This window comes from Canis lupus, chromosome 14 (genome assembly GCF_011100685.1).
Source record: "Canis lupus familiaris isolate Mischka breed German Shepherd chromosome 14, alternate assembly UU_Cfam_GSD_1.0, whole genome shotgun sequence".
Taxonomy (NCBI): Eukaryota; Metazoa; Chordata; class Mammalia; order Carnivora; family Canidae; genus Canis; species Canis lupus.
The window spans coordinates 56,286,193-56,300,988 of NC_049235.1; the positions used below are offsets into that span (position 1 = coordinate 56,286,193).

Sequence of the window (14,796 nt, forward strand, 5' to 3'; positions counted from 1 at the left end):
TACCAAAGAGACAAAAGTCTGAATGTTTAAAAACAAAGCTAGGGATGCCTGGGTTGTGCAGTGGTTGAGCGTCTGCCTTTGGCTCAGGTCGTGATCCTGGGGTTCTGGGATCAAGTCCCACATTGGGCTCCCCACAGGGAGCCTGCTTCTCTGCCTATGTCTCTGCCTCTTTCTGTGTCTCATGAATAAATAAATATAACCTTTTAAAAAAAAAGCTATAGAAGAAGGTAATACATGCATTCAGCAGGCTAGAATTACTCTATTTTATATTTATCCATCCAATTTACTGTCAGAGCATAATAATGAAGCATAACACTCATTAGGACCTTACCACATGTCGAACTATACTAAGCACTTTATACTCACTACTTACTTAACCCACCCAAGCACTCACATTCACTGTCTTATTTAATCCACACAAACATAGAAAGAATACACTATTTTAATCCCCATTTCACAGATGAGGATATTGAGATACCTGGCAGCTGAGAATTGTGCCCTAGGTCTCACAGGCGGTATGGCCGAGGCAGGATGTAACCCGAACCTGTCTGGCACCAAGTCCACACCTCAAATCACTCTACCAGCATCTGTCATACTAGAGTTTACCACTCCACCCTCCAGGGGTTCATGTTCTCGGAGTTCAGTGAGTTTTTTTTTTAATATTTTATTTATTTATTTATTTATTTATTTATTTATTTATTTATTTATGATAGTCACACAGAGAGAGAGAGGCAGAGACACAGGCAGAGGGAGAAGCAGGCTCCATGCACCGGGAGCCCGACGTGGGATTCGATCCCGGGTCTCCAGGATTGCACCCTGGGCCAAAGGCAGGTGCCAAACCACTGCGCCACCCTGGGATCCCGGTTCAGTGAGTTTTATAAAAGTTTTTACATGTAGTGTTTGTATATCTAATTATCGTCTACAAATAATTATTTGCCAGTTAGAAAGACTTCTCCCAAGGAGAATGAAATTTTGGTTTCTAAAGTCAGCTTTGCTGAAAATGGAGCCCAAACACCCCCAGGGTGTCTTTGTAAGACTTCTTTACAGGACATCTCTTCTGATCTGAACAAGGGCAATCCACCTTACCCTGTGTGTGAAATGTACGCCGGTTTAACTATTGACCTTGCCTTAGAAATTCAGCTTAGAATTTATTTTAGGTCCTTAGATGCTCTGTTTCAACTGAATTATTTAGTTAAACATGGGCATTCAATGAAGTGTCAGTGCTTTCACTTTTTTAGCTGGGTGTATTACCACAAAGCGACTAATGTATTTCTGGTCTTATATCCATTTTCCTGAGGGAAACACACATTAAAAGCATTTTATTTTCAGATGCTGACTTAAAGCCAAGTACATCTATTAACTCTTAAATCCTTTTGACAGGTCCACATCTCTAAGATAAGAGTGACCGAAAATCTACCTTCCAAACACGCAAGCTCTGGAACTAGGAAAACAAGGGACATTTATTAGCAACCTGTGCGGTTGATTTGCGTATGCAATCGTTTAGTGACTTAAACGAGACATTGGGATTTCTTGAGCACTGCCATCCTTCAAAAACAGTGACTGCGGGTGGGCTTAGGTAGGAAATATATGGTGTGGAATTTTTATTTGTGCAATTCAAGAACATTACCATTGGCTAACCACATATATAATAATTCTTATTGACTAATAATGAGGCCAGTCTTAAAAAAAAATTCTCAGTAATAGAACTTTACATCGAACCATAATAATTTTGTTAAAAGTTATTCTCTGCTTTGGGACTTTGATTCTGGTTAGTTTTTGATTCACATGCCACCTAAAGATCTACACTATCAAACACATACTATTTTTAGGTACAGGATGGGGTGAGGGTACAGAACTCATTTGCAAAATGCATTTAATTCTATGAACTAAGGAGACCCATCAGAAAACAAACACCTATGAAGTGAGATTTGTGCCTCATAAGGATGCTCAACGTTATTTAAAGGAGGGTTTATCCCCCTCTCCCTCCACCCCTCCCCACTGCAGCCTCTCTCAAGTAAATCTTCTGAAAATTAATAAAAAAATGAATAAATAAAAATAAAGGAGGGTTTAGATGAATAGGAGGTTAAAGCAACCTGGCTCTGTAGTTCAGTTTGATTTACCATTTTCTATCAATATTCCTTATTTTCTGAGAATGTGATTTCTTTTTAATCATGCCCAGTTCTCTTGGTTCAGAACCATTATTAATTATTTATCCTAAGGGGCATCACGGAAGTGCTATCTTGGAAGTTTTTATTAGGCCAAAAATTACTTGCCTAAAATAAGTCTGTGCTTATGTCTTGGGCAATATCCTTTTCTGTTGGACTTTGGACGTGTTTCCTATGGACAGAGCTATCTGCTTTGTCCCAGTGCCCCAGTGGGCCAAGCTCAGGGGCAGGCTGGAGTGCTCCAAGGTGCTGACCTGGAGTGGCCCTGGTTTGGGCAGGCCGTGGAACTAGAAACTCTGCATCCCTTGACCCTCCAAACTTCTCCCATATAAAGTACAGGATGCCAAGGTAAGTCTGGATTTGAGATGATTTCAGCGGGCAAGTAAATTCAATTTCTTTGCTAATTCCAGCCACCCTATTAGACCTCAGTCTCTTCATATGCAAAAGGTGAAGAGTAGTGTTGCCTGCCTTTTAGGCCTGCTTAAAACCTGGTGTATACATTTTATTTGATATGGAAATCCTGTTTGGGTAACCCATCTAAGGTCATACTTAAGTATTAGAGCCAATCTTTTGATTCTAGAGTCCCAGCTTCCATGCTGCCTCCGGTCAGGATGCCGTCAACAGCTAAGAACCCCTAATGAATAAGGTAGCCAATAGTAATATAAACATTATGTTAAAAATATAAACTTTGGGACACCTGGGTGGCCCAGCGGTTGAACATCTGCCTTCAGCTCAGGGCATGCTCTCGAGGTCCAGGATCGAGTCCTGCATCCAGCTCCCTACATGGAGACTGCTTCTCTCTCTGCCTGCCTCTGCCTCTCTTTCTGTGTCTCTCATGAATAAATAAATAATATCTAAAAAATAAAAAACTTCAACACAGTTGCCATATGCTAATTTTTTCTTAGGCTACATCAGAAAGCGTAGTATTTACTACTAAGTATCAGCCCTTAATATGTATATTTAAGGCTGAAAATAAAGTTCAGGGAAGCAAACATTTCTTGTATTTCCTGTTCTAGTTAAGGCATTAATTCGACCACATCATAGAACATCTGAACTTTGATATCTAAGTCTCAAGAAGGGGACTCCAGAGGAATTAGGAATGCGTAAGGGTGGAGCTTGGACATTTCCTCTGTGCCCCGGTGTTCAGTGCCTTGCTGTGGCTGCCCAGCGACATCCAAATCTCTCTGCATGGCGCTCAAGGCTGAGCTCTGGCCGACTCCAACTTGCAGCCTCAGCCCCGATTAAGTCCCAGTTATGAACTCCACCCTGGAGCCCTCGTCATTCCTCAGCTTTGACGTTCTTTCTGTTCCAGGATCTTGCTTGGCCCTGTAGCCCTTTCGTCCTGGAAAGCATCTCCCCTGTCATCTCAGTCCTGGGAAATCCTGATCTCCGGCGCAAACGCCCGTTCCGCTGTGACACAGCCCTTGTCCCCTGGGCTGGCGGCCCGCTGGCTGATTCTTCCCTCGCCGCCGCCGCCCGGAGCTGGCCGCCCCGTCGGGTCTCACTCGGCCCTGCTCGAAACGTCGTTCTCGGGGCCAGGAGCTTCTCTGTCTTCATTCTTCTCCCCATAGGACTTTGCGTTCCAAACTGTGGCTTACCCAGAGTAACTCTTTAATGATCTGTTGACTTAAGTTTAGTCCAACAGCATGCACGACTCGGAGACCGGCAACAGCACCATCAGCTGGAAGGTTCTGAATCCATGGAGTAAGGCGAGGTCGCTTCAGCGCGCTCACGGGTGACTAGCAGTTACGTTTCTGGGGTTGAAAACAGCCTCCCCCATTGTCAGAAAGTAATACTGATTCATCAGAGGGTGCTAGTGGGAGAAAGACCCACACAATACAATCTCTATTTGTAGCAAAAATACAAAGAATATGAGATTTAAAATCGGACCCACACAACATCATCATTAAGCTGCCTTCCAAGGGCAGCTGCTGCTCTTTTTTAAAATATGGAAATGCTCTGTTTTTCTCAGAAATGCTCGACAGAGACCACACAGAAGGTCCACCAGGACGTAAGGGAGAGCACAACCGGGCGTGAACCCCACGCCCTGTGTGTCAGGCCCGTGTGGTTCATTTGTCGCTGCATCCGGCCGGGTCCCCAGCCTGTCGTCTGGAAAGTAGGAATACTTAATGCTGGTTGATATTCGTACAGCGTTTTTTTGGAAGATCAAATTACAGGATGTTTGATGGTATTTTGTAAACTAGAAGATATTACATGCCTGTTAACTCGTATGTTTAACTGTACTGAGGATGAGTCTATGGATACGTGGAGCAATCAGACTGGAGCCCAAGTGACAGTTCCTACAGGATTCGTACCTAGCTCTGTTACTAAAGTTACGGATGAGAGGAGGAGAAAGGAATGAACTTTAATTGAGCACCACTGCATGTCAGGTTCTGAGCTATTTGCTTTATTGTCTTCCCACAGGACCAGGGAATGGCCTTTATGTATGAGAAAAATGGAATTTCAGTGAGCAAAGCCACTGATATTGCAAGATTAAAACTAAGGTGGGTCTGATTTTAAATCTCATATTCTTTGTATTTTTGCTACAGTAAGAGAGCTTGGGGAGAGGTTTTATAATGGAATTCTTATCATGCAAATTTCCAGTGATCGGAGGGCAGTATTTGATCGAATACATAGATTATTTGATATAGAATCTCTTAGAAAAGATCAACGAAAAAAAAAAAAGATCAACGAAGCTGTGATTATTTCGCCTAGTTGTGAGTACTTGTGACTATTTCTAAAGAGTAGACTAATGTAAAAGCTATTTTCAAACTTATGAAAGGGAGCAAATAGTGGATATCTACCAAGTAATCTTTCCTTGTAATTTGTACATTTTAAACTATTATTTAGAAGTTTTCATGGCATGGCATCTTTAGACTTAAAAAGAACCATTGAGAGAAACTGGAATTTCCTTCTTGATAGAAGGTTGGTTTTGAACAAGGTGGTTTATCTTTTTAGAATTTAATAATAATCTTATTTAGAGGTGGAAACTTAGTTGAGGAAGAATTTTCAAGTAAACGTGAAAGGAAAACACTATTATCACAAATTCGGAGGCTTGTGATCAAAATAAAATGAAATCACAGCACAAAGGATCGGAAATGATATTACAGTACAGAGACACATGAGGGTGCTCTAACCAGCTGCTATAATCGATGATTAAACCGTTCAAATATTAGGGGGAAATCAGGGTCCATTGTGAATAGCAGTGTTGAATTTGCTCTGTAGTGTCAGCTAAACATGATCTTGGAATCGATGTTTCTTCTTTTAAATAAAATGTACAGGTCTCCCGACCCATCTTCTAAAAAGTAGAAGATGTTTATAGTGGACAATTGGGGCAATGCTGAGAAGCACCAATGAGAAAGAAGAAGGAAACGGATGGTGCTTTCCAGTCTGGGAGGCTGGGCCTTTCTAGCCAGGCCAGTTGGAGGCTTAGCTCAGGAGGCCTGTCTTCAAACACGAGCCCAGCCTGTTCTCATTTTGATTCCACAGACCTTCTGCTGGTAGGAAGGGGGAGCAGAGACCGGGGGTCTAATGACCGCAAGAAGAGAATTAGAGACGCATGTTTATCTCAATACATTTACTCTCATTAAAGTTCATATTCACTGACATCATGCATCTCCTTGAAAAAGTCTGCCCACCCACCATTAATTAAAGCCACATTTTAAAAAGTCAGTGTGTGCACTTTTATTCCAATCAAAAGTAGCCTCCTAAGTTTTGCAGGCTAGGCAGGAGTATATCTGAGGCCTGACAGCTGTTCACCTCCACGCAGTGAAGAATCATGTGATTTATATTAAAAGTCACGTTAAATCAGGGCCTACAATATAATAGCTACGGTCTATTGTCTTGAGGAGGCGAAACATTCAAAACCTAATAGCGTCTGAAGCAAGATCAACCTGTCTTTTGATAAGTCGGCATTCCTCTGGTTACAGTGTACCTACCGCCATAGGCCTTGACCTTCACAAATACTCTGAGATCTAACTACGCACCCTGCTTGAATAATGAAGCAGCACACTCCTATCAAAAACACCACACTTTATAACTTATACGTGTGGTATCGGTGTCAAAACAAAGGTCAATGTAAAAATTTTTTTTTGAAATAAACCATTGCACAAACAGCAATTACCAATAGTTGGAGGATTACACAACCATAGGCTATATTCTTGGCAGCAGTCACGATAGGTTCATAAATTCATGAAAATAAGAAATGTTGATTTTTAAAGTTCAAGAAAGGTACTATTTGTAAACAGTTCAGGTCACACTCATTTTATTCCATGTGTTAAGCAAGACTTTCCTTCCAACTTCCTTTAAATGAGATTTGTTCTTTCCATGAGCCTAGTAAAAGGGTTTTCATCCAAACAGATCTGCATTCTTTTCGATTCTTTTTTTTTTTTTTTTTCCTATTAGAGCCCTCCTGGGGACCTTTCAATTTTATGCTGATCTTTCTTTATATATTAATGTCAAGCACATTTTTATTTTGTGTTGATAAAAGACAAATTACCATTATCTCTTCCCATTGGCAATTCGATTGTTCTAGAATGGTTCTGACCAAATATTTGATTAGCCTAGCCAGCTTTTGTTTTCTACACAGAGAGAATGAGTGGCATTCAGATTCTCTGGTTCTTCTGGTCCTGTTGCCACCTAGAAAGAAATGGCACAGCTACGGACCTGAGCACTAGCTCTGAGATGGTTTAATCTTGGGCCAACGCACCCCTAGGCCAGGAGTTGAACCTGAGTGCTAGTACTGACTTTTCTACTGACTCTCCATGTGACCTTGAGCACCTTAGGGCCTGTTGCCTCACCCAACAAATGGGGGCTAGGAGGTGAATAATGACTGGGTACCCACAGCCCAGGAAGTTAGTCAGGACTAGTGCATAAAGGGACCAGAGCACCCCTTTGGGGCAGGTCTTCCCCTGGTCCACTTACTCATCCAGTTACTGCAACTACAAGGTGGGGCTTTAAAGCACGAGACTTGGGTCTGGTTCTAAAAAGAGCATCTTTAAATCTAGACGTCAACAAGCCATGCCTGGTGGGTTGCTTTCCTGACGAGTTGGAGAGAAGACACTCTGGGTCTTGAACCCCCCCAGATACAAGCATTTTCAGTGTCCCGTTGGTATGTGGGATGAAGCCCTATCCTCACCCGCAGATTATATCTCCTGTCTAGATGATACGGTGTCCAGAGGGACCATAAAACACTTCACTCTGCACAATGCCAAAAGCAATGGGTGGACTCCAGCTCAGCTGTGGGAAGGAAGGTGGAGTGCGGGTGGAGACACGTCAACCCGGGCCCATGGTATTCTTTAGAATCTACGGCTGGGGGTGGGGGTGGGGGTGGGGGTGGGGGGCAGTGGGAAGTTGTGACCGTATAGCGCTTTATCAACTCTAGGAAAGCTTAAGATAAGCTTGGTCTAAGTGATTTATAAAGCCATGCAGCCTATAAAATGAGCGCCACTGGCGTCCATACCTTCCGGCCGGCTCTGTTGTTGTGAAGGTTCATCAGGGCTCTGGCATCCTTTCCCTTCCTTTCCTTGGCATCCACGAAGGCTCGGGCAAATTTGATCCCATAGTCAATGTTATCGCTGCAGCCACCCCAGTCGAAACTGCCCTTGCTGTCCTTGGCGGTTCCCTTCTTCTTTGGATCACAGGAACAGGATTTTAACTCTCCTTGGCTACAGGCCCTGGTGATGGCAAACACAACTCCAGCTGAGGAGACGGCGTAAACAAAGGCAGATTCCCGACTACCTGCAACAGAAATGCTTTTCTTAAACGCGGTCTGGAATTGCTGGTTCTGAAAGAGCTTTCACACTAGGGCTGTTGACGGCTCGCTCCACCTGTGGCACACGTCGCCACAGGGCAGGAAGGTTCTGGTGTTCTTGAAGGATTCTCTTCTAGAGCCAGGGCTCGCTTTCTAATAGGAATTAGGCCATAAAAGCTTTTTGTCAGATTAGGCGTCTGTGTGACAACCGTCCTTCCAGTTAAGTGTGTAAAGCGTCTAAAGGGAAATGCAGCCAGGCTGCCTGTCTCGCTGGCTCGCCCCTGGCTTTGCGCTCGCCTCCTGCCCCGGAGGAGAGGAGCCAGGCTTCTGGGACCTTCCTTCCATCTGTAACAGGGTCTGTGTCATGCCTCAAATTGGTCTGGTGTTCGCGCTACGGCAGCTCTCCTCGAAAAAACACCCCTTCCGAACGTGCAGGCCTCAGTGAGGACACTCCTGTCACATAGTGGAGACTGGAAGACCGGCTCAGGGACCCCCGCAGGGGCCGAGGCGCGAGGAGAAGCCGGCAGTACCCCGCCCCGTGCCTTGGCGCTGGGGAGCTCGGGCTCGGCATCGGCTTTCACGAGTCATTGAGAGACTGTTGAAGGCAACATGCAATATCCTTGAGTTACATACTGCGTCTGACTATTACGGTGAATTTACTTTCTTCTGGAACACCTGCACTAATCACCGGTATTGGGTAAAAGACAGCGAAAAGCTTTTCTTTGGTTTTTCTGGAAGGAAACAAATTTACCGCCTATAATTAGACTTGGGCAAGGACCCTTTGGGGTGCTTTCTTAGAATTGTTCTTTATTAGAGCCCAGGCTACTTTCCCTTACAGGCTGAAAGGTACATATTTCAGGGCAATAACTACATTAAATTATTTTAATAATCTGTAGTAACTCATAACACGGTGTTGCGGGATAGTGACAGATATAAGGCTCTTTAGGGTCCGAGCGCACCTCATTTTTCAAGTGGGGCTGTATTTCATTGTTATTAGCGTGCCTCTTTATTAATGGGTGCGGCGGCAAATATATCAACAATCAAAATAGAAGCTCAACAACCTGCTGCCAACGCAAGGCAGAGAACGGAGAGCCATTCAGCGACTCGGTATGTCAAGACGAGTGTGACTTTTTGAACCACACAGCTGGGAGAACAAACCACCTTTTCGCCTTGAAGCCCTGCTTGTTTCCGCCTGTCATTCGGTGCTAAAATTTATTATATGTCCCCTGCAATATTTGCTCTGCTAGTCTCATTATTAAAAATCAGGAAAACATATCTACACCATATTAAATGGCACTTACCTCAGCCTTCAAAAAGAAAAAAAAAAAAAAATCTCCCCTGAAACCTCTAACCATCAAAAAAGGAATCAATCATACCCTGTACTTTAGGTAAAATCAATTATACGAATATTTGCCATAGGTAGCAGGTAGCACTCTCCAGAGAGAAACGTGATGGTCAGAGAGCTGTTTTTAAAGAGTCCCAGGTTATATTACAAGGATCCCAGGTTGTCTACGTGAATGGAGATGTTTTACCAAAGAAGGTGATGAATAGATACTAATGTGGCTTAACCTCAGGTAGCGGCTTTCAGGTAAATAAAATTATGGTGACACCCATCCTAGAGGTGAGGAAAACGCCTTGTCCGTTATCACCCCCTTGACCTGTTAATGCCTGGTTTTGTATTTGGAGTGAGCTGCTTACGTTTAGAGATGCCACGGAGGGGGGAACTCGTAAACGCTTAACGTCTTTAGCGCTGGTCTTACTTTTCAAGGAGAAAGAAGAGCAATTTTATGAGGTGGTCTTTTAGGGGAAGGGAAAGGAAGATGTGGATGATAGAATGTCCGTGACCAGACACTACCGTGAAAGCAGGAGAGGAAAGCCATTGCCTCGGTGCAGAATTCATCCGGGCATAACTCGCAAACAATGACATTGACCTGTTGGCCCAAGGAAGAAAAGAATCACAGGAAGGCTGCTAGGATTCCGAAGTAATTTCCAAAGCGGAAACATCACCTTTCTGGATATCTGTCGTTTAGTCTCCGAACACATCACTAAGTAACTAGACGTCTCTAGATTTAAATACAAAACTTAGCACATTGACTGGCTTTTCATTTTACCTCCAGATGTTTTGGTATCACGTAGATTCGGCCTTAAGATGTTTTCAGTTAAGTGTCTTAGATGAATCACTAAAATGCTATGTGTGAAATAGTAGCACATTTCGAGAGTTGGCTTTGGAACAAGACAAAGTTTGATCTTGAGGCCTCTTAGAAAAACGGATTCTTTTTAAAGCCATCACAATACGAAACAAAATCCAAATCTAAAGGGTGGTGGTAATTTAACTTCCTAATGCGGTTGAAGTTTCACTAATTTGGAGATGGAGAGAAGTCAAGAAATGTCTATCAAGCGTGTAGGCATCATTTTTGTCCGAGGCGGGGTCTGGTCACCTGGGAGGGCAAAACACTTAGAAGCTACCCTTTCTGGAAGGTTATGGGTCATCTGGCTCTCTTGAAATGCTTGGTTGTTTTTTTTTTTTGTTTTTTTTTTTAAGTACATTTGCAAGGATGAGACCTGAGACCTACTTGCATTTTTGTTTTTTAAGGCTTATGCTAGAATTCTGGAGGTATATTCTTGCAGGAATATTTCTGGGTTTACTAGTTTGGTCTTTAAGTTTCTCTGCCTGTGGCTGGTGACAGTCTGTGGAATGAGTGAATTATAAATGTTTCCAGAAATTGTCCTGTCTTCCTCTAGCTCTCTGGAGCAGAAGAGGCAGACAGATGTTCCCCTTTTCTCTATGACCAGGGAATATGTTTAGTGACTTACGCTCTCGCCCATCAGTGATGTTGGCCTTTGCCTTTCCTATGCATCTATAAGGACACTGAGGTTTCCAAAAGAGAGTCCTTCACAACCTAAGATGTGAATTTCCCTCCAAGCGATTAATTGTAAAAATCTTTGGATAGCTTCATTGGAATTTCTTGATTATTTCCAGGATAAACTACGTTAGGCCAAATTCAGCCCTCCCATAACCAACACAAAAAAATCATCACAGACAGTCACAGGAGTTTTATATAAATGTGCAGGAAGAAATCTGGCCTTCTGTGAAGATTGGAAAGAAGCTGTGTAGCATGAGTGCCTTAAGTCTCGAGTACTTTGGAAAAGCGTTCAGCTTCCTCCGAAAGAACTCTCAAGGAAGTTCAGCTTAGACTCCCTTATTTACCTGAGGCTTGACACTAAGGCCAACTAGCGCTGCTTCCTCCCGTTCTAGCCTCTTCCCTCTCAGCAACCCTACAGCCAAGATGAAAAAGATTTTACAAATGAACTCCCGGCTTTGCTAGACATGCTCTCTTTAGGCTCCATGGGCAACATTGCTTCCTTTGATTGGTGATCGAAAGTTGTTGTTTTTTTTTTTGTTTTTTTTTTTTTCCCTATTCAATATGGAGTCACCTGAATGGATTTTTGCAGTCAGGGTTCGGAGGTGAGCATTTTGTCAACGAGAAGGATATCTGATTTGTAACGATGGGCAAATGACTGCGAGTACTTTGGAGAGTCCTGATACGGCTTCCACACTGAGAGCCTGTACACAATATGCCCAAAGATCACTTGTGTTAGCTATTTGTAAACTCTCTTTGACGAGGTCCAGCACTTTTTTATTTTATTTTTTTAGGTCCAGCACTTTAATTGATTCACTGGTGAGCTAATCTAGGTGAAGTCTTAAAATTCCATGTAGCTGAAATTCACTATTGACCTTTCAAAAATTTGCGATGTCATATTGAAACTCCAAAAGGAATGCACAAGAATATAGTTCTTAAACTAGAGAATAAAATTGCCGAATATCGCAGTAAATTAAGTTTAGGGATACACTGAGTGAGAGTACTACGCCCTTGGGGGATTTTAGAGACATTCAGTTATGCATTTGGCCTCATAAAACCCTAGGGCTGTGATGATTACATGATAGAAACACCCTCTGTTAAGCATTACCAAGTGTACAGCCTGGACGATTTTCTTAGGAATGGGGTGGTGGTGGTGGGCAAAAACAAGTGTATTTTCCTGTTTCTGGGGTTCACACGTAAACTCCTGTGTTTTCAGTGGGATTTCCCGAAAGCAAATGGACCATGCTACCTCTTGAAGGATGCTAACAATGCCAGGTTAAGGGATGAGTATTTTTGACGATGAAATCTAATTTTCAGTTCATTTGCTTTGATTGTATACCAGCCACTTCTTATGTTCAGAACTTTTAAGAAATGTATTATGTAATCAGATAGTGTTTACTTCTCCCTCTAAGTGAAACAGAAATGAAACATATATGTTTGAAAACTATGTGCTCACGGTTTTCACCCCTATTCTCCATAAATATTATTCTGCCTAAAATATGCCTGGAAAACAACAGCTGTTCACTCTGAGTTCATCTATTCATTCACCACTCAATGAGTGAATGATGCCTGCCACACAAGACACCGAGCAAGGGCGGGGATTTACAGATTTTACAACCTACTGGAAAAGAAAAATGTTGAATTTAGACACAGAGTGACCCAAGACTGAGTAGCTGAATGGGAGGTGAAAGGGGGTGGTTGGGGATTTGTCTCTGCTTCTTAATAAACATTTGGCTTATTTTTTTTTTAATACTTTTCGGTCAGTGAAAGTTCTGAGTAGTCTATCCTAATCTGCTCAAATCCTCTGGAAAGTTCAAATCCCAGAAAGAATCAGAAAGTCAAGAGAGCCCTGTGACTGCTTCCTCCTTTCTCCTGAAGACAGAATCTGATCCTGGAGGGACAGGCACGGTGGTGACAGGACACGGAAGGACAGAGCAAAGAGCGAAAAGACCCTTCATCCTAAATTACGACTGGCCTCCTTCGACACTTGAGGCAAGTTCCTTAATTTCTTTAGTCGTCATCTGCAAGATAGGGACAACGCCACCCAACAGGACAAGCTTCTGACTAACTAAATGCAAGAAGAGATGAGCGGGGTCTCGGAAGACCAAGTCAGGGGACTTGTGTGTGAGGGGACAGCCCGTGGAGCTCTGCAAAGGCGGGAGACTTACTTCGGAGCAGGACCCTGCCAAAGAGGCTGTGATCCCTGTCCAGCGTGTTGCAGTTCCAGCGGTGCTGGCGGAACTGGTGCTGGCACTCTGCTGTCCACTCGGCCACGCCCAGCCCAATGGCACGCATCACGTCCGGGTGTCGGTGGCACAGCTGGCGCTGGCGGCTCACCAGGCCTGGCACATTGTCACACATCACCCTGGAGGAGCCGCCTGTAGCTCTCATGTACCTGCAAAGGAGCAACACGGAGGTGGAAACACCATGAACGTCAGGGCTGGGGCCCTGTTTCCCGGGAGACTGAAGAGCTCAAAGCACAGTTCACGTATGAATCCTTATCCTTCTGGGGGATACTGGGAAGCAAGAAGGGGCGCAGCACGCATGGGAGTCGATGCCACCCCAACATGGAGCGAGGATTGTGTGTCTCGGACGTGAGGCCAGGGCCACCTGATGATGCTCTGGCCAGGGAAGGAGAGTCAAGGTCAAGAGTGAGGGAGGGGGCAGTGTGTGTGGGGAAGAGTGCTTCAAAGGCTTTTCCCAAGAGGGCTCCGATCTCTGTGACACAGTATGTCTGGGCTTCGCTTTGGGGGCGTCCTCCTTTAGAAGCAGCTTGCTCCCACTTCTTTGACCCAATGTTTAAGTGTCTTTAGAAACTGTATCTGTCCAACCAACACCTGCTGGTGGTATCTGATGTTACATCTCTCCTCGCAGACATGCCCTTCTTTCCTTACCAAAGAATCCTTTAAATATTCCCATTTTTTCCCCCCAGCTCTCTCTGGCTTTTATAGAGAAAAGCCTTTGGAAGAAAAAAAAAAATTCTTTCTATTGTTATTAAGGACACTAAATGTTTGGAAGAATCAAACAGTGTTATAGCTCCATAAAGTACTTTTGAAAAGAAACTTTAACAAAAAATTACATCATCATCTCTACCCAGATGTTCTCTATTAGTCGTGAAATGTTTAGAAAGGTACCTTTTATATAACCCAAGCTGCCATAGGTGTCTTTTGAAGCGATCAAACAAGGAGAATGTCTTTTTCTTGTATTTTCATTATTTTATATGATCATAAAATCGTTACAGCTGCGACTTCCAAAAAATATATTTAAGTGACAGCTGAGAGACAATGTGACAAAAAGCCCGGGCAATAAATAATGTTTATACACCCATGGAAACAGAAATAGTCATTTTATTGAAAAATGGTCACTCTGATAAATCAATCTTTGATCCTGTGTCAGCAGTGTCAAGGCTAAACGCCTTCCTGTTCAAAGCGGCTTAGGGAGGAATTGAACCCTTCTTCCCATCAACGCTTTGCCTTGCTCCTTTGAAGAGCTCCAAGGTCTTCCTCAAGTTCCCTCCTCTATGGTCTTTAATTTGGCCGAGGCTCCTCACTTTTGCCAGATTCTTGAAAACAAAATACCCCCCCCCCCCCCCTCCAGCAACACCAGCCCACCGTCCCTGGCATTCCTGAGTCCGTATTTTAGGATCTGCTCCGAAACTTGCAGGTTCAAGGGCGTCCCCCAGCTGCAACTCCACCTCTCCGGGACGCCAGGAGGGGGACGGAGCGGGAGGGTCTCGCCTCGGAGCGCCGCCGGGACCTGCTCCGTCTCGCGCCCGCCGCCCCTCCCCGCGCGCCCTGCCCCGGAGCCGCCGAGCGAGCGCCCCTGCAGTTACCCTCGCCGCGACCGCGCTTCCCAACGGGCGGCAGCGGGAGCCCCGGCGGGCGGCGGGCGGCGGGCGGCAGCAGGGGGCTGGGGGGAGCCCGGAGGGGGCACTGCAAGTCCTCACCTGCGGGCTGCGCGGCCCCGCACCGCCTGGGGGACCTGGGGGGACACTGCAAGTCCTCACCTGCGGGCTGCG

At 44.4% G+C, this 14,796-nt stretch overlaps 1 protein-coding gene across 1 annotated transcript in view; it reads right to left on the reverse strand.

Annotated features, from left to right (window-relative positions):
• Positions 1–14,796, reverse strand: part of WNT2 (Wnt family member 2) — a 48,282-nt gene that overhangs the window by 32,260 nt on the left and 1,226 nt on the right. Inside the window, exons 2-3 of the mRNA XM_038557468.1 lie at positions 12,947–13,173; positions 7,627–7,904 (exon numbers count right to left, since the gene is read on the reverse strand). Of these exons, the coding sequence (XP_038413396.1) occupies positions 7,627–7,904; positions 12,947–13,173 (505 nt within the window). The remainder of the gene's footprint in view (positions 1–7,626; positions 7,905–12,946; positions 13,174–14,796) is intronic.